The sequence below is a fragment of the Balaenoptera borealis genome (assembly GCF_965194805.1).
Source record: "Balaenoptera borealis genome assembly, chromosome: 4".
Classification (NCBI taxonomy): Eukaryota; Metazoa; Chordata; class Mammalia; order Artiodactyla; family Balaenopteridae; genus Balaenoptera; species Balaenoptera borealis.
This window is the reverse complement of record NC_138861.1, coordinates 38,176,954-38,197,208: the sequence shown is the minus strand read 5'-3', so window position 1 is coordinate 38,197,208 and position 20,255 is coordinate 38,176,954. Positions and strand designations below refer to the sequence as shown.

Below are 20,255 nucleotides of genomic sequence, written 5' to 3'. Positions count from 1 at the left end.
TGACATCGCTTGAACCCTTGGATGCCAGTGTATCCAAAGCAACCCCACTCCCGAGACTTCACTCATGCAAGCCAGAAAGTCTCTTTTTTGCTTCAACTAGTTTTAGCTGGGTTTCTCTCACTTGCAACTGAAGGCAATGCATGAGGATATGCAGGATGTCTTGTGCCAAAATCTGAACTGTCAAAAAAAAAAAAAAAACAACCAGAATTAATCTGAACCCTATCCTATTGCTTTCCACAAGAACAGGCCACCAACTCTAGCTGTAGGGACAGAGGCTATGAACTCCTCTGCTAAGTCCTAGAATCCCTCCCAGTGAAGAACTTGAACGTCTGCATGCTTCCCGTCCTTGAAGGTGCCGGGTGCTCACAGCCAGTGCATCCGGAGCCAGAGGGAAGAGGATGGCCATGAATTGTTTCTTAAACTAGTTAGAACCTAACTAAGTAGTTAGCTAGAAAAGAGGAAGAAAAGATATTATATGTTTAGATCAGGGGTCCCCAACCCCTGGGCCGCAGACCAGTACCGGTCCGTGGCCTGTTAGGAACCAGGCCGCACAGCAGGAGGTGAGCGGTGGGCGAGCGGGCAAAGCTTCATCTGTATTTACAGCCGCTCCCCATCGCTCGCGTTGCTGCCTGAGCTCCGCCTCCTGTCAGCATTATGGTGAGTTGTATAATTATTTCATTATATATTACAACATAATAATAGAAATAAAGTGCACAATAAGTGTAATGTGCTTCAGTCATCCCAAAACCATCCCCGCCCCAGTCGTGGAAAAACTGTCTTCCACGAAACCGGTCCCTGGTGCCAAAAAGGCTGGGGACCGCTGGTTTAGATCACTGATAATGGCTACAACTTTAACTCTTATAGGTTCTCTTCTGAACCTGAAGTCCTGGAATCTCTTCTCCGATGTTGCCAAGAGAAACTTCTTCTCTGCAAACATCCAAAGAGAACCAGCACAATTCCACTGAGAGCAAACCGAAACGTCAGCAGTGTCCCTCAGTGAAAAAGAAAAAAGCCATCTTCATGGAATACTTTCTTTAAAAACCAAGATTAAAGATTAAAGATTGTTTGAATAAAGTATTCGACCTGAAGTGCCAGCAGAACAAACTCTGAAATAGATGCATGTCTTGGTGTCTTGAGGACTGCTTTTTGTTTTGGGGGGTTTTTGGGGGGGGGCGGGGGGGCCATGCCATGCAGCATGCGGGATCCTAGTTCCCCGACCAGGGATCGAACCTGCGCCCCCCTACAGGGGAAGCGTGGAGTCTTAACCGCTGGACCACCACGTAAGTCCCAAGACTGTTTTTCCAGACATTTTATTCCTACTTTTTCTCCCCACTCACCTCTCACCACTTCTTCTCTTTTAACATCTATATTCCATCCCACCCGATTCAAACAGACAAAATTTTTACAAGTCATGTATTACTTATTAAGCGGAAAAAGAATGTGGTAAGGGAGAAATTAAAACAGAATTCATTACTGAAAACCACCTTGCTGTCTACCTCACAGACAAAATAAATCCATCAGTTCCTCATTTCCTCAATGTCCTGACACAAAGCTACAAGTGGACCTGGGTGTGCACCCATCCTTTCCACCCCTCCTGTTACTGAAGTAGATGTGTCCCCCCCTCCCCCTGGAATCTGAATCCCACCTTCTATGCTATTCAGAAGCCCTGTGTATGCTAGAATATTCCCTGAATCTTCCATCTCCTCCTCTCTGTTGGACACGTAATCAGCGTGTTCAAATCTCACCAATTAGCCAATAGCTTGGGAGAACTGCCTCACCACAGGCTCATTTATTTTCCAGGCACCCTCTTCTCCACCCTGGGCCATCAGGCTCCATCCCTGCCGTGCCACAAACTAATCTCCCACTCATTACCCGTGACACTGTCTTTTTGTTGTTGTTTTGTTTTGTTTTAATTTTTATTGGCATACAGTTGATTTACAATGTTGCGTTAGTTCCTGCTGTACAGCAAAGTGAATCAGTTATACATATACGTATATCCTCTCTTTCTTTTTCTAAGATTCTTTTCCCATATAGGCCATTACAGAGTATTGAGTAGAGTTCCCTGTGCTATACAGTAGGTCCTTATTAGTAACCTATTTTATATATAGGAGTGCCAATGACACTGTCTTGCTAACGCAGTGTCATCTGGACTCCTGGGACCTGACTTCTCTGTAGCATGACCTTGTCTGCTCCCGCCTACTTTCTGAAACAATCTTTCTCCTTAACTTGTGAAACCCTCTCCGGGCTTTCCCACCCCCTCCCTCCCTCCCTCTCAATGGCTACTGCTGTCAAATTTCTTTATCAACCTCTTCTTCTACCCATCCCTTAAAAGTTCTGTTCTCCAGGATCTGCCCTGAGCCACCCTGCCTCTTCCTCCACATTTTCTCTCCAGCTGGTTTGCTATCCAGTTGCCTGGTGTCATTTCCTATCTCTATGCTGTGTCTCCAGAATCTTCAGCTCTGTTCCCTCTTCTGCAGTGCACACTCATAAAAGAAACAAACTCCCGAACACATCCACTGGACAGCCCAGAAGCACCTCCACCTCCACACAGCCCAAACCAAAAACACATCTTCACTCCCACAAAACCCGTTCCTCTGGCTGGACTACCTCAGCACCCAGCACTCTCTGCCCAGGCCAGGAACCCAGGAATCGTCTTGGACACCTCCTTCCTCGGCCCCTACACCCAAGCACCCACCAAAGCCCGCAGCCTCTGAATCCTGACTCCTGGAGAATCTGCCTCTTCCACCAAAGTCTCTGACCTGGGTGAGTGAGGACCCACCCTCCAGGCCTGCTGTCCTCAAATCCATTCTCCCAACCACAGTCTGGGAAGCCTTTCTAAAATGTGACTCAGATGATGCCAATCCCCTGCTCAAAATGTCGCAATGGCTTCCCACTGTCCTTTGAATAAATTCTGTAGTTCCTGACCCTGAGGCGGGCCTCACCAGGCCTTCCCAACACAGCACCTGCCCCCTCCGTAGCCCCCTCTTCCCGCCCGGACCCATCTGTGCTGCTCCTGCAACCACACACGTTTTGGCTCTGGCCTCCACGGCCTCCCGCGTGCCTTTCACCGTGCTCGGAGCATCCTTACTCCCTACCCTCAGCGCGGAAAGCTCCTAGCCTTCCTTCTGGTCTCAGATTTTTTTTTTTTTGGCCACGCCGCGTGGTACGCAGGATCTTAGTTCCCTGATCAGGGATCGAACTCGCGCCCCCTGCACTGGAAACCCGGAGTCTTAACCGCTGGACTGCCAGGGAAGTCCCATAGAAGTTACCAATTTCTTGAAGTCTTCCTTGACCCCCTCAACTAGTTAGTCCTGTTAACTACGGCCATAGCATCCCATTCTCCATTCTCACTCAGTGGTGTGAATGACAGTGCTTAATTAATCTTCTGTCTCTCCCCATTAGAACTCTAACTTCTGCACCGATATATAAAAGGTCTCTTTTCACTGCTTATCCTCTAGCAACTCAATAGGTTGAGTTCAATGACTTGGGATGACACCTCTCCTCCACTGTCGTACATGAGATTATCACAGTGACGACTATATAGTAAACAGATTTTTTAAAATTTTTTTCCAAGACTTAACAAACACATATAGGGCTCACTATGGATCAGGCTGTTTTTTTAAGTGCTTTACAAATAACTAATTTCATCTTAGCAACATTCAGGGAGATAAAATTACTATCCACATTTTACAGACAAGGAAATTAAGGCACAAAGAAGTTAAGCAAGTTGCCCAAGGTCACACAGTAAGTAGATGTAACTTCAAAGACCATGATCTTTAATATTTTGGCTGTGCTGCCTTTGACCTGCATTTCACAAAAGAAAAACAAAACTATCTGTCACAGTGACAGAAGTACTATCTGCCAGATTCTCAAATACGAGTAACAACACATCAACGATACTCAGCTCCCTTGTACTTTTTTTTGGCTTTGTTTCCAAAACTTTCAAGCAAAGATCTTCAGTAATATGCTGGATTTCTAAAGATGGTTTCTCCTGTTTAATAAATGAGAGGCCTGCACCATCCCTGCACTTCAAAATATTGTTAGCTTCAAAGAGAGGCAAGAACATGTTCACAGGTTATTTCTACTGGCACTACGGGTAAAGCCACAACTGTACTCAAATTCAACCAAAGGAAGTCAGGATAGTGCTCTTCGGACAATGACGATGATGGTGGTGATGAGATGATGGCGGTAGTGGTGATAACGATGATGATGGTGGTGAGGATGATGATAATTACAGCACCTACCATGGGCCAGGGAGAGTTCGAAGATCTTTTAAGTAAGTAACACGAGGATTAAATACCACTACCCCTTGAGATAGAGTTCTTAGTATCTCCATTTTACTAACAAAGAAACAGAAAATTAGCCACTGAGCGTTTCAGTAGCTTGCCCAAGGTCACCTAATAAGTGGAGCAGCTAACTTTATAGTCAGAGATTTAAAAAAAAAAAAAATTTTTTTAAGAGAGAGTATTAGATATATCCAGTATTCAGACCAGAGGTGACATCTCCCAGCCAAACTGATTTTTCCTCCAGCCACACACCTCATCATGATTCACTACCAGACGATGATGGGACCTCGGGACCCAAGGGCAGACAGTGCCTGCGGTGAACCGGGCAACGAAAAGGAGAACTCATACTCCCCGTTGAAATATCTAGTGGCATAGGATTAACAGCTTCCTCAGGAAACACAGGGAGGAAATTCTGGTCTGACCAGGGACGCAGGCCTATCAGCAGCATCCAGCAGTGATCCCAGCAGATCTTGGGCCTTAGAGAGATGCCTGCCCTTAGAATGTAAAGTGTCAGGGGTTTTTTCAGGGTGCCTGCTTGTTTGTTTAAAGAGAAGGGTGTCAAGGCTTTCTCATTACAAAAGCATCCCCTTGGCAAGTCTATAAATTATGTTCCTACATTTCCTACATTAGGGCAATTAAATCAACAGGCTGTTTGCATAGAAGCCTATCACAAAATACCAACCAATCCCTGCCTAAAAATCATGTTCATCTGACCTAACTAGACTGACGGCTTCCAGAGTGCTTAACAAGCACTGTGTTTATGAAGATATCATTTTTTTCTCTATACGCTAATACTGGAAATCTAATTTCAATGAGGCAAAAAGGCCCTTGAAGATGTTTTGTGACTCAGACCACTTATTTCTTCCAATCCTGAAAGTTAAACTGGTTTGCTCTGATTATCCATGCCAAGCTGATAACATTAAATATCAAACAGAACTTGTACTAAATGTCTTTAAAATTTATGGATTCCTTATCTATAGATTGTTGTCAAAGCTAGTGTTTTAAAGCTTATAAAATTAATTACAAGGCTTTTATATTGAATAAATTCTCTAAATACATTGTTTCACAATCCAAAAAATGCATGGAAATAAGGTACATCATAAAACATCTTAAGTTCTTTATATAACATCTACATACCATCAATTAACCAAGTCTTTTCAAATGCCACTTGTAGGAAAAAGATGTTGAACTCAATGAAATAGAGCTGCATGTGTCCACATGGATAAACCTCACAAGTATCTTGAGGGAAGAAAAGAAACTGCAGAAAACCAAATAGTGTATAAATCCATTAAAGTCTAAAACCATGCAAAACATACTATCTATTATTCAGGAATGTGTACAGATGTATTAAAACGTCTGGGAATAATATACACCAGATATGAGACAATTGCACCTCTTGGGGAAAAGAACAGGTTCCCTATTAGAAAGGGTGCCATTGGGAAGAGGCAGACAGGAAGCTTTTATTTCTAAGCTGAGAGGCAAATACAGAGATGATTATGAGACTCTTTGTATTGGTTTATTGTTCTAAAACAACTTAAATTTTCTGTAGAGGAAAAAGCCTAATACTAAAATACGAGAATAAAATTAAAATTTACTCTTCTAAAGGGTGGGATGAAGGATGGAGAGTAAAAGAGACACTAAGAGAGGGGGAGAGATGAAGATGAAGACACAGGAAGAGAGGGGACTTCCCTGGTGGTCCAGCAGTTAAGACTCCATGCTTCCACTGCAGGTGGCGTGGGTTTGATCCCTGGTTGGGGAACTAAAAAAGAAAAAAAAGAGAGACAGGGAGAGAGACTGAAGGAAGGAAATGATACTTTTTTGAGGGAACGTCTGCACCTAGTAATTCATCCTAAATCAACCCAATCTCTGAATATCCACACTTACTGCACAAATTAACAATCAGTTTTATTTACAGTAACCATCCCAGGTGGCCTTAAATTTTAAATCATGGTCCTTGGGCTGAACTAACAAGAATAGTCTCCTAACCAGACTGTGAAATGTACACACTTGCCAGATAACCAGGATTTATCGTAATAACTTCCCCTAACAGAAGACCGCACTTACATCTCTTTACAAGGACGGCTTACTATTGTGGTTAAGGGTTTTGGAGTCAGACAAATGTGGGTTTACGTTCCAGCTCCATCACTGACAAACTGTGTGACTGGAACAAGCTGCTAACCTCTCTAAATTCAGTTTCCGAATCTGTAACATGGTGTAAATAATAACATACCTCAATAAGGAAGTCTTCACATTAAATAACAGAATTTACTACAAAGTAAAGCAAACTGTAAATGCTTAATAAAAGTTAGCTGGGACTTCCTTGGTGGCGCAGTGGTTAAGAATCCACCTGCCAATGCAGGGGACACAGGTTCGAGCCCTGGTGCGGGAAGATCCCACATGCCACGGAGCAACTAAGCCCGTGCGCCACAACTACTGAGCCTGCGCTCTAGAGCCCGCGAGCCACAACTACTGAGCCCGTGCTCGGCAGTAAGAGAAGCCACCACAATGAGAAGCCTGCCCACCGCAACGAAGAGTAGCCCCTGCTCTCCACAACTACAGAAAGCCTGAGCACAGCAACGAAGAACCAACACAGCCAAAAGTAAATAAATAAATAAATTTATTTAAAATAAAAATAAATACATAAAAGTTAGCTACTATTATTAAAATCATTAACATATACATTTTAAATAACATTTTTCTATTGTAGTTTGTGATTGTCTATTTGTCTCTGAAATGTAATTCCATTAAAAGTAACCTAGTAGGGACTTCCCTGGTGGCGCAGTGCTTAAGAATCCGCCTGCCAATGCAGGGGACATGGGTTTGATCCCTGGTCCAGGAAGATCCCACATGCGGCAGAGCAACTAAGCCCATGCGCCACAACTACTGAGCCTGCGCTCTAGAGCCTGCGAGCCACAACCACTAAGCCCACGTGCCACAACTACTGAGCCCACGTGCCACAACTACTTAGCCTGCGCACCACAACTATTGAAGCCCACACGCCTAGAGCCCACAACAAGAGAAGCCACCACAATGAGAAGCCCGCACACCACAACAAACAGTAGCTCCCGCGCAGCAACGAAGACCCAATGCAGCCAAAACAAATAAAATTTTAAAATAAAATACTGATTTGTGCCATGAAGGAAATAAAATATTTTTTTAAAAAGTAACCTAGTAAAACATCCAAGGCACCCTTAATCAGAATTATTACCTACAAATTTCTAAACACTCTCCTACAAATCCTGAAGGAAAGCCAACCTGACTAAATGAGTTTTCTCTAGACAAGATGTAGAATCAAAGGCAATGCAAGACCATACTGAATCCCATAAAGCAATGTGTTCACAGCTACATTTCTAACATCAAACTTTTAAAAAGTGAGAAAAGACACCAGATGTTACTAACTATGGTCAGATGTAAACACTTGACCTATTCACTGCCACATACAGTCAGCAATCACCTTAAGCATGACTTCCGGTAACCCAGCTGACTACCCAATATTTTTACCTCCTTCATAATTCTTGCCTCCCCACAAAACACAAAATCATAAGGTGATAAATAGCTATTGGAGTCAGAATTCAAAACAGCTTCTTTGGGAATCTGTCCAGGAGACTTTGAGTATCGTCTTGCAGAAAATAGGATTACGTAACAATTCTTTTGGGCTGTCTCTGGCTGCCTTGTGTTTCTCCTGGTAGATTTCCCACAGCAAATACAAGCACTGTCCAGTAGGTTGTTAGGGTCTCCTGCAAGTTAAACACTAAAGTGAATATCTTCTAAAGGCATCATTGTAATTTGTAAGTATCTGCAGGTTCCAGCCTCTGATGATGTCATCCCAATTCCTTGATCAGAGCTCTCCCTGCCTTCTTTGGCTTTCTTAGCAATCCCCTGAATGAGAGGCCTGTTCAAGTCTCAGCTGCAGACGGCTGGGCTAGATTTCCAACACTCTTAGTGACACCTTCCACATCACCTTCAGATCTTTGTGACTCAGAAACAAATTCTGGGACATATTTTCCCAAGATACCATTTAGCTTTGATTCATCCACTTACCTGCCAGATTTTCCAGCATCCTGAGCTACATTCAAACTTTCGAAGCCTTACCAGACTTTGACCACTTTGTCTTTCTTCTTGGTCGCTGGTCATGATGATTTGGACAAATACCTTCTTAGGGGTAATGAGCGCTAAAAAGTTAGACACTAGTCTCTGGGCCAGAGCAGCCATCTTTCAGGCAAGAAAAGGGCCTGCATATTAAAACATATACCTGCAATTTAGAACATCATGATTGTCCACGTTTGAGTGCTTATTCGAAATGCTTTACTTGTATGAACTCATTCAACCCAACTGGCAACCCTACGTGGTAGACAGTATTATTATCTCCATTTTCTGTTGGACAACATAGATACAGAAAAGCTAAGCAACGTGACTGAGGTTTCCAGCGTGAATGAAAGGCAGCACCTTAGCATGCTCTTAATCTTCTCTACTACACTGTCTCATCAGCCATGTTAAACATTAAAACACAAAAATGCCCTCCTCCTCTGCCTTCTCCCTCTTCCAGAAATCAACAATGCTCCTGGTCCCCCCCGACCTCAAAAACAGAGTGAAGATGAGGTGGTCAAAGGAACCCCAGTAGATGGGAGGGCAGGGAAAAGGCAATGTGGCAGGAAAACTCAGAACAGCAGATGACTCACAGACCCAGCAAACATTCCATACAAACAGGGTCGGCTGGTGGAGGGACCTAAATTGGAACTACTCTAAATGGAGACAAGGACCACCTGCAGAGAGTAAAGCAATGAAAGCTTTTAGAGCCCTTCTGGGTCCACATCCCAGTTCCAGCCAGATAGGAAATCTTCTCACAGGAAATCTACATTAGCTTTAGAGACCAACCCACTAGTAAGACCCCAAGTGAGAGTAGAAGACTTACCCCCAAGTGATGCCCTGAATTGTAGGGGATCCACAGTAATTTCTTTGGGGCAAAGAATATAGATGAGTCTTCTTGTCCGTTTGGGGTAAAATTATATTTGTAATTTAAATAGCATTTCACTTCCATGCCTCTCTAAATTCCACTTAACCGAAGTATCAGCCTAAAATTTACAATTATACCTCTCCATCAAAATTAGGGTGTTGGAAATTCCCTGGAAGTCCAGTGGTTAGGACTCAGCGCTTTCACTGCCGAGGACCCAGGTTCAATCCCTGGTGGGGGAACTAAGACCCCACAAGCCACGTGGTGCAGCCAAAAAAAAACAAAATTAGGGTGTAAAGTAGCAGGAAACCCAACTCAAACTGGCTTATGTCATTTAACAAGCTATCCAGAGGTAGGCTTCAGGCACAGAACCATCTGTGGCTTCCATGACCGCATCAAAAACCCAGATTCAGTTACCTCTCTGCTCCAGTGGTCCTTACCTTGGCTCCACTCACCGTCCCAAGATGGCGGGAGCAGCTCCAGGCAACACAACCAGACATCACAGAAGAGCCAAGAACCTTTTTTACGAGTCTCCTCTCACACAAAAGAAAACCTTTCCCAAAGTCTCCAGCAGACTTCCTATCATGTCTCACTGGTCAGAACTGAGATACATCCTCATTTATCCAATTACCAGCCCAGGAAATAGGTTTACCGTGCTGCGTTGTTAGAGTTCAGTGTTTCTCAATCCCAACTGCACGTTTTTTACAGCTCCCCAGGTGGTTCTAATGGTCAGCCATGCTCAGGATTGAGAACCACTGAGTCAGACTAATCAGAATGATCCCTAATCACCTTTCTATGAGTCACTTGGGAAAGGGTGTAGACACCTGAACAAAATTTGGATTGTCAGAAAAAAAATATTAGCTGGGCAAACAATAGAGCCTACACAACCGCTTCACACTTGTGTTTTAAAAACACTTTCGCACATGTGGTTCAATCCTCAAGGCTATATGCAACAGTCCCATTTTACAAATAAGGAGACCGAGGCTGAAGTTTACAAAGTGAAATTCTTTTAAGTCTTCTGAATCTCCCTATGTTTCCATGCAAGAGCAACCTGGGAAATTTCCCCAAAAGGAATTACCACGTGAACCATGTTTCTGGAACAATAAATACTTGAAGTCCTGGCCACCACTAACATCCTTCTCCACGTCTGTGATGAGAGCAGGCTCACTTATGAGGGCCCCTCCAGCTTACACACACACACACACAATCTAAGTTTACTAAAGAGCCTTCTACTTAGCTATGTAAGTGCTTAAGAACTGTAAGGGCTATCTGTTGAAAAAGTATATTTCCTTCTCTAGAACAGAACATATTCTTCCAAGAATGCCTAACTGGGGCTTCCCTGGTGGCGCAGTGGTTAAGAATCTGCCTGCCAATGCAGGGGACACAGGTTCGAGCCCTGGCCCGGGAAGATCCCACATGCCGCAGAGCAACTAAGCCCGTGCACCACAACCACTGAGCCTCCAGCTCTAGAGCCCACGAGCCACAGCTACTGAAGCCCACGCGCCTCGAGCCTGTGCTCTGCAACGAGAAGCCACCGCAATGAAGCCCAAGCACTGCAATGAAGAGTAGCCCCCCCCCCTCCACTGCAACTAGAGAAAGCCTGCGCGCAGCAACGAGGACCCAACGCAGCCAAAAATTAAAATAAATAAAATAAATTAATTAAAAAAGAAAAAGAACACCTAATTGTAAAAATTATGAGAAAAGTATATATAGCTTATTGCTGTTCCTGGTAAATAGACTATGCATTTCTATGAATCATAAGCATCTGAAACTACATAGACTTCTTACGAAAGGCTCACAAAAGTTTAAACTGTATTGAAAGAAGACACTGATTATTCTAGGAAAGGAGTGAAAAAAGAAAAAGGGCTAATAAAACCATTTAAACCAAGACTCCACTGAACTGAGTGAATGATCTCCAAATCCACCACATAAATCAGTGATCCCAGACACTCCGTTCTGCAGCCCCTCCCCAGCCCCACTGCTATCTCCAAAATCACCTGACACACAGACAGATACCACACACCGCCTCTAAACCATCTCTTTCCCATTATGTCAGTGATTCTCCACAGGATAAAGCCCACATTCCAAGCCCACTTTTATGGCTTCCACAATCTGAAACTGACCTTTCCATGAATCTCATTCTACTCCCCCAAATGAAATCGCCATTCCAGCCAATCTGGTCTTCTCATGCTCCTCAGACACGGAGCCGGGGGGGGGGGGGGGGGGGGGGGTCTGGTTTCTTCTCAGCTGTTTCCAATCTGACAAGGTTCTGTAAGGTTCTATCCGTTCCTTAAAACACCAATGAGTTCCCAAACTTCCACTCTAACCTACAACATACTCTTTGTTTCTGTCAAAGTTAGAAAACTTGCCACTGAATCTTCTGAATCTTTTAAAATGTGTGTCTGTGTATCCTTCACTTCTTCAAGAACTTAGCACAATGCATGCAGGAGTTCAAACACATTCCCTAGATTGAACTGAATTCAACTATAGGGCAATAATCTCAAGGCCAAGGGCCTCTACCTTCTTTCCTCTTTGTGTCTCAAGCACAACATTTAACAAACTGTAGATGCTAAATATTTGCTGATCGCTACATAACTGAACTCAGCAATAAACTTTCAGGTCCCACAGAAGTCACCTCCAACTTCTTTAAATATCTGTGGATTATTCAAAGCATCAAGACATTCTACACAGAAGTAACAATATGGTCGTCAGTTTTGTATTTAGAAATGTATTGGTAGCATGGATGTTTTCATAATTTTCAGAGATTACGCATTCCCAAGCGACTAAGAAATTTTTTTAAAAACCAAAGCATCAAGACATCAAAGTTACATAAATCCAACAGGTATTTAGCGCATGGAGGAGGCGTCTTACAGGGCAATTAAAAGCAGAAATCACTTAAACACGCAATTCTGAAAATGCACAAAATGCCGTTTTTGCAAAACAAAGCGCAAAACATCTGAAAATATAATCAGTCTGACCTAGCTGATTGTTCCTTTCTGTAGCTCCCCCTCCATCTCAGGTCCTGCCTCGACCTCTTGAGCTTTTCTCAGATGTTATAGAAAAGCTCAACTGGTTAGGCCAACGATTGACCTAGACTGCAATTTCAAATGATCTAATCAAGCCATTTCCAAACACTGCAGAATCTTACTGATGCCTCTAAGAAGTAGGACAAGAAAAACTGAACACAAAAATGACCTGCCTGGGCTTCCCTGGTGGCGCAGTGGTTGAGAATCTGCCTGCCAATGCAGGGGGACACGGGTTCAAGCCCTGGTCTGGGAGGATCCCACATGCCGCGGAGCAACTGGGCCCGTGAGCCACAACTACTGAGCCTGCGCGTCTAGAGCCTGTGCTCTGCAACAAGAGAGGCCGCGATAGTGAGAGGCCCCCGCTTGCCGCAACTAGAGAAAGAAACGAAGGCCTCACACAGAAAGGCCTCACACAGAAACGAAGACCCAACACAGCCATAAATAAATAATAAATAAATTAAAAAAAAAAAAATGACCTGCCCAATTGTCCTGTAGCCAGACTCTAACAGTGAAGGCGAATTACACCCAGGTGTCCTGACTTAACATCCAGGGCTCAGTCTTGATAGGAGCTCGATGTCAACTTTACGGGGCAAGCTGGGCAAAGGCCAGGTCCCCCTAACTTGCCACAAGCATGTGAGCTAAAGCTGTATCTCTGTCCTCCTCTGGAAAAGAATTTAAGTTAATTACACACAACTAGAAGAGAGATACTTTATGGTTGATCTCTAGAGGATGAGCATAAATTATGTTTCCTATGGTAAAGCACAAGAATCAAAAGGAGTAAGGAGCCAATTCGCAAACTCAAGAAAGTCTACATTCTGGAGGGGAAGGCTGACAGCTGGCCCCCCAGATGCACTAGCTGCTGCTAGAACACCGGGCATGTGTCCTGTTGGCAGAAGAGCGAATATGCAGTCACATAAATAGCTTTCTACCAGTGGCCAAATGGGCTTTGCCATCTACCTCTCTCCACACCAAAGCCTCCCTCCTCATGCCCCTCGTCCCAGAGGAAGCTGCTACAGCCAGTAAGAGAGAAGGGGCACTCCCCTACCCAGTGACGCTGGTTAAGACCAAACTACAGAGGGAGAGCCCTCCCTCTCCCGTTCACTACACACACATACACACACGTGCGTGCACACACACACACACACACACACACACGCACCCCAAACCCTTCTCTCCTCCTCCTTCCTCCACTCCTACATATTTACAGCCCCTCCCCACCTCCATCCCAACACACATACCCAATGCCAAGGCACTGGAGAGCCACCAACCAAATATGCCCACCAATCACATGTCCCAAACAAAGTGATTCCCAATCCTCGTTTTGCAACACCAAAGAGGTCACAGAAGCAAAAGAAACCACGGACAACATCCAGAGAAGTCGAGGGACTTGCTTCCAAAATTACAGAGCTGGCTCACTGAATTCTTCCCATGAAGACGTATTTCTTTCAACTCATTCATTCAACGAATAGGCACTGGGCTGGGTACCTGAGACAGTCTGTTCAGTATGTTTTCGTCTTCCTTAATGCAAAAGGGTGGGGAGGGGATGACACGGGGCATTTCTCCCAGTCTGCTATATGGGTAGGTCTTTTGAAGAGGGAAAAGGGAGCGCTCCCAGGCTTCCTCAGAACCGGGGTACAGGTGTGGTCAGGCTGCGCAGCTCCCCACTCAAGCTAATGTCTCCCCATTTCCAGCCAACTCAGTGTTTCAGCACGAATTTCAGGCCCCCTCCCTCCTAGAAAGACTCTCTTCAGATAATCAACTAATTAACTGTGTTCTCCTGTGTGGCCACTTCCTAGTTAAAAGATGGAGGAGGAGAGGCGAGGAAAGCACTAAGCTTGACCAGGGTGAAATTCCCTCTTTGCAGGCAGTGCTCGCTCGGGCCAGAGGGCAGGCAGGCTGTCTGCACAGCCTCACAAGCCCCAATCTTTGAACCGTCCTCGGCGCAGGAGGAGGGAAGGAATGTGTGGAAGGCAGCACAACGCCAGGTGGACTTTCGGGTTGAGCACAGTAAGGGGCCCGGGACGAGACTGTCGCAGGCGATCCGAAAATGACACGGAAAGCGTACGGCTTAAGGGCCTTCTGAACAATTCAACGCCCAGCAGGTTTTCAAAGAATTCCCCAGTCTCGTGATCTCTCAAAAGAACTTGACAAGACCCGTGAAACTGATGTATCTGTTTCGAGAGAGACAGTGAGCAGCTCTAGGGGGTAACAGAACCTGCCCCCGGGCGGGTCCGGCGGGGAACGCAAGGCGCCGGGTCTGGGCAGCGGCGCTGGCGGGCGGCGCGCTCGCACGCACGGCTCCCGGCTCCGGCCGCCGCGCAGGGCAGGGACGGGAAAAAGGACTCGCCCCTGGCTGCTCGGGGAGCCGCGGAGGAACGACCCCGGGGCCTCCGGGTCCCGGATCAATCTCCTGATCCTCCGGCTGCCGGCCCCGGGCGCGGGACGGTCGGTCTCCCTCCGGGAGAGGCTCCTCCCGGCCTCGTCGCGCCGCAGCCCGCCCGCGCCCGGGTCCCCACTTACTTTTGGTCGCCGCGATGAGGTTCTTGCCGTCCTTGATGAGCTCTTTGATGAACTTGTTGGTCCTCTCCAGCTCCGCTTCGTGGGCACGGATCCTCTCCCGGAACCACGGGCTATCGAGGTAGCAGTCGCTGAACTCCAGGGGCTGCAGCCCCATGACGGCGGCGGTCCGCGAGCACAGCGAGAGCTGGGCTTCGGGGCCAGGTGCGGGGCCCCGCGCGCAGGAAGCGCCCGAGAAGCTAGCAGTCGCAGGCGCGCGGCGAGAGCAGCGCGGACATGCCCCGCGGAGGTGAGCCCGGCCGCGCGGAGCAGCGCCGCCGAGGCGAGCGAGAATGCGGCGCTCCGCTCCCGGCGGCGCTCCGATCCCGGCAGCCCCCGCCGAAACTCGGGCGCCGCGGCCCCGCCCCGCCCGGCCCCCGCGCCGCACGCCCTCCCGGAGGCGCGAGCCCGCCCCGCCCCGGCGCCTCCCGCCCAGCCCCGTCCCGCGCTAGCCGCTCGCCCCCTTCTCTTTCCTCCGCCTTCCTCCTTCCTTCTCTCCCTTCCCTCCCTTCCTCCCCCCAGACGCCTCTTCCTTCTCTTCCCACGCGCAGTGGCCCCTCCTCTTCCTTCCGAGGCTTCCTCGGTCTAGAATTTCGCCCCGCGGCTCTCCTCCGGGCGCGGGCGCCTCCCCTTTTCTTAGCGCCCTTCTTCGGGGTGACTCACTGTCGGCTCCCCGAAGCGGGGGACTTGACCGGGACCAGGAAGGGGCGTCTTCAGAGCATCTGTAAATCCCCGCAGCCGGGCGACTTAACTTAGGTCTGGCTTGCTAGGGGAAGCGATGGACAACTATCTCATCGAACCGGGACGGACCCTGAGCTGTGAATGGACTCGCACGCATGACTCTTTCTTCCCCACTCTCGGTCCCCACCTAAAGTAAAATGCGTGTAAATCTCCGCTTTAGATTGAAAGCTTTTTAAGGGCAGGGAGCATTTTCTTGTGGGCCGGGCAGCTGCTCTTACACTCTTCTGTGTATCCACACTGAACGACTTGGGGGGAGGGGAGAAGGTGTCTTAAACACGGAAGGGTTGTTTCTGTTGTATTCAGCAGATTAAATTTGCCTGGGTAGGTAGAGTCGATCTTTATTATGCTAAATATAACCACCTGACAACGAATGCCAGGTTCTCTGTGGTTTTCGCGAGGCGGGGGTGATGATCAAAGGAGAATTTGTCAGGGCAGATGGAACAAGGGTACTATTCCATGTGTCCTGAAACAACTCAAATGTGTCCCCAAAATGTTAAGACATTTTAAATGATTGAAATCCTTACCTCAAAGAAACCGATTGTTCATTAGAGTAACTTTTAGTAATTAGCAGCTAACAGTTTATTAAGCAATTATTATGTGCCAGGCACACACCGGGAACTCTACATACATTTTTACAGGCTCACAACATATGTTTACATATATAGGTTCACTAATAATGTCACCAAGCGACTTCAAAGTGATTCTTTAAAACGTTCAAACTCGGAGTAGGGTAACTGAGGCTCTGGATGGCATGTTGTAGGATTGCAACCCTCAGAAACAAGTTAAATAAGCCTCCTACTCAGTAAGATTTTCGTTACAAAACAGCGCTGTGAGTGGCTAGCCCACAGATAAACATTATTACTTTAATGGCCATCCTCCAGAGAGTTCAAAATGTTTTACAAATAACTTTTACCAGTTGAAAAGCCTGGTTCTGGCTACAATCAGCTGGGACGCTGGAATCTACAGAGCAGAAAATAAAAGAGGCAAATAAAAGGGGGAAAGACACTCAGGAACAGGAGGGGTGTAAACAGTGAGGGCCTTGCAAAACAACCAAACACTGACAGGCATGCAACCCTCTGGGCAAAATCCTAGACCTTTCCTCATAAAGAGGGGCCGCTGTCACTTCCCCAAAGTGTTAAACATGGAATTAGCATATGAGCCGGCAACTCCACTCTCTAGGCATATACCCAAGAGAAATGAAAACATATGTCCACGCAAATGCTTGTTCATGGTAGCATTGTTCATAATAGCCAAAAAGTGGGCTCAATCCAAATGTCCACCAGCTGATGAGTGGATAAACAAAATGTGTGTATCCATACAACAGAATAATTCATCTACAATAAAAAGGAATGAAGTACTGATGCATGCTACAACGTGATGAACTTTAAAAACATTATGCTAAGTGAAAGAAGCCAGCCACAAAACACCACATATAATATTCAGTATGAAGTGTCCGAATATAAATTGGGAGTGGGGTTAAGAAGACCTCATTGAAGGTGTCATTAAACAGTGACCAGAAGAATCAGTAGGGGTTGACCATTAAATAGAGGGTGGGAGCAGAGGAATCCAGGCAGGAAAGCAGCCTGTGCAAGCCCCTGGGATGGGAAAGAGTCTGGTACATTCCAGAGACTAAAAGAGGAGGTCAGGAGGCTCAAGCCCAGTGAGTGAGAGAAACTAGCTCAAGACAATGCTGGGTGGTGGAGGGTCAGCAGGGGTCAGATCTGGCGGAGCCTCTTAGGCCATATATAGTGATGAAAGAAATGTCCACATATGGAGGTATGGGGAAGTCTTACTGGGTTATACGTGAGTTAGCTCAAATTTTATGCTAAAATAGCCTGTTTGTGGCCTATCAGACATACATTGTACATCTGCTTTAATTTTTAAAGAAAAGGGTGCATTGACCAAAAGTAAAGAATGTCCATGTTAAAAAAAAAGATTTAATGCCTCCCTTTCTGGGACACCAATGCTGGAACTCATTCGATGATAAGACTCCCTTCCCAGGGGCCAAGGCCACACTAACTCACTGTGTTCGTGCTGATCTGGTTTGTTTGAGTTTTTTTTTTTTTTTTTTGAAAACTTGAAGGAATGTATCCATGATTTATTTGATGTTCTTTGTTCTGACAAGACATAAAACTGCACTGAAAACCATGTTTCTCCCGAGCAGTTCCTCAGAGTTCTCTGAGAGACTGTCTTCTGGGCTATAGTCCTCAGTTTGGCGCAAATGAAACTCTTTTCTATTCCTATTATAGATTGTTTATTGATTATTTTTGTCAACAGTAGGATTTGGGATTGTATCCTAACGCTATCGGGAGCCTTTGAAGAGGTTTCAGCATGGTGGTATCGTGATCTGGTTTGTGTTTTTCTCTCCAGGTGCTGCATAGGGAATGGGAATCCAGAGGGAAGGCTTTTGGAGTTGTCTGGGCAAAAAATGGTACAGCTTCACCCTCCAAGTGACAGTGGAGACAGAGAGTAATAGATCCAAATGTATTTTAGAGGGACATTCTGGGACTTGACAAAGGCCTGGATATAGAAATGAGGAAGAAGGTGTCAAAGATGGCCCCAGGCTCCTGGCATGATAAGTTAGGTAGACAGCTATGAACTCTACTGAACACTGACTGCAAAGAAAACATGGGATAAGAAGTCCATGTGGTGGTGGTGACCGGCATGGGCAAGATCAGTTTCAGTTTCAGACTCATTAGGCTTAAGGTGCCTGGGAGATATTCAAGTATGCATGTCAGTTTGTCAGGTGGGCACTCATCAGTGCCTGGATGAGTTAAGGATTTGAATCAATAAAAGTTGGTCAGGTTCCAGTCTAGATAAAAGAGGTTAACTCAGATGAAACCTTCCCTTTATGTAGGTTCCGCTACATACAATACTGTCTTTCCCTGATGAGTCACAAAGTTGCTACCTATAAAGTCAAATATGGGTTCCACTGAACATTATCTTTGGATATGTTTCGGGCTGTGAGTCAGTTAGAATTAGGTTCAGATACATTATAACAGAAATGTATAATGAGGGGAGAGCGGAAAAACCTCCTCCGCATACATAACCAATGTTAGCAGTTTGGAGTGTATGTTTTCTTAAAGATAAATTATCACAGAATAATAGCTGTCCAAGTGTGTTTGACATTTTCATTACATCTATATTTTTAAAAGAAATTTCTTCCTTCACAGAACCCTATTAAGGGTTCATGAACTAGTAATCTGGGTAATGCAATTTGAGAAATTCTATTCTGAGAGCACCACATTGCATAAGCTCTACTGAGCGTCAAGCCAGAATCTCTGTGTGATGGTTACTCTTGTGTGTCAATTTGATTGGGCTAAGGGATGCCCAGAGAGCTGGTAAGCATTATTTCTGGGTGTGTCTATGAGGGTGTTTCCAGAAGAGACTGGCATTTGAATCAGTAGACTGAGTGAAAAAGATCACCCTCACCAATGCAGGTGGGCATCATCCAATCCACAGAGGGCCTGAATAGAAAAGGCAGAGGAAGGGTAAATTCCCTCTGTCTCTTCTTGAGCGGGGACATCCATCTTCCTCTGCCCTTGGACATTGGTGCTCCTTGTTCTCTGGCTTCAGACTTGGATTGGGATTTACACCAATGCTTTCCTGGTTCTTCAGCCTGCAAATGACAGATTGTGAGACTTTTTAGCCTCCATAATTATTGCGTGAGCCAATTCCTATAGTAAATCTCAATCTCTCTCTCTCTCTCTCTCTCCATATATATCTATATCAATATCAATATGTTGATATCTAGATATTTATTGATATATAGATATAAATATATATTATCTCCTGTTAGTTGATGACGTTTCTCTAGAGAACCCTAACACACTCTGTGTCTCCCAGGATTGCAGAGAGTAAACCCATGTGGTGTAGAGAAATTGTTACTTGTGCCTCTAACAGTAACAGTTCTCCCATTATATGCCCGGCAGTGTGCTAGAACCAGGAAGACAACAGCAAACAAAACAAGCACAATTCATGCCCTCATGGAGCAAGAGTCTCCAGTCAGAGAGAAAGCATGTGTCAGATAATTACAAACACAAATGTAAATATTAATTGAAAATCCTGATAAGTGCTGGGGAAGAGCCGCACAGGTGTTAAATGGGAATTTGGCCTATTCTGAGACGTCACTGAGGAACTGACAATTGAGTTGGTATCTGTGGGATGAGGAGTTAATGGGTAGAGGTGAAATGGATGTGATGTGGAGAGGGAAGAAGTGTTCCCAGGGAAAGTGTTGTCAAAGAACTAGAACAGGAAACTGAAAAAGGTTCTGTGGCTGGAGCACCATGGGCTGAGATACAGCCCCCGAAGACGGAGTGAGGGCCCATCCCACCTGCTTCTGCACCAGACTCACTTCTTTGCTGAAGAACACTAAGTGTGAGGGGCTTCCCTGATGGTCCAGTGGTTAAGACTCTACGCTTCCAATGCAGGGGGCATTCCATCCCTGGTTGGGGAACTAAGATCCTGCAAGCCACACTGTGTGGCCAAAAATTAAAAAAAAAAAGAAAGAAAAAAAAAGAACACTAAGCACGGGTTTCAGGACCCCTCCGAGGTTCCCTGATTGTTTCTAGGGAGAGCTCCCTTTCCCAACACTCGTAGACATCGTAAGTGGAAGAGTTTGGAACCCCAAGGAAGTTCTAGAACTACTCCCCTTACCTAAGGATATTCAGTCAGCAAATGCTGATTGCATGCCTG

The 20,255-nt window shown here is 45.7% G+C and overlaps 1 protein-coding gene across 7 annotated transcripts in view; it reads right to left on the bottom strand.

The window, feature by feature from the left end:
- The window catches only part of ARHGAP10 (Rho GTPase activating protein 10), a 335,488-nt gene extending 317,666 nt beyond the window's left edge, over positions 1-17,822 (bottom strand). The window contains exon 1 of one of the 7 annotated variants that reach the window (XR_014243606.1): positions 14,784-17,541. Coding sequence is in view for 5 of the 7 variants with exons in the window: in XM_082388998.1 (XP_082245124.1) it covers positions 14,784-14,937 (154 nt within the window). In the remaining 2 variants the exon portion in view is untranslated. Of the gene's footprint in view, positions 1-14,783 lie in introns of all 7 variants that reach the window. The other 6 variants (XR_014243607.1, XM_082388998.1, XM_082388999.1 and 3 more) reach the window with 6 other exon arrangements.
- Positions 17,823-20,255: the final 2,433 nt, after the last annotated feature.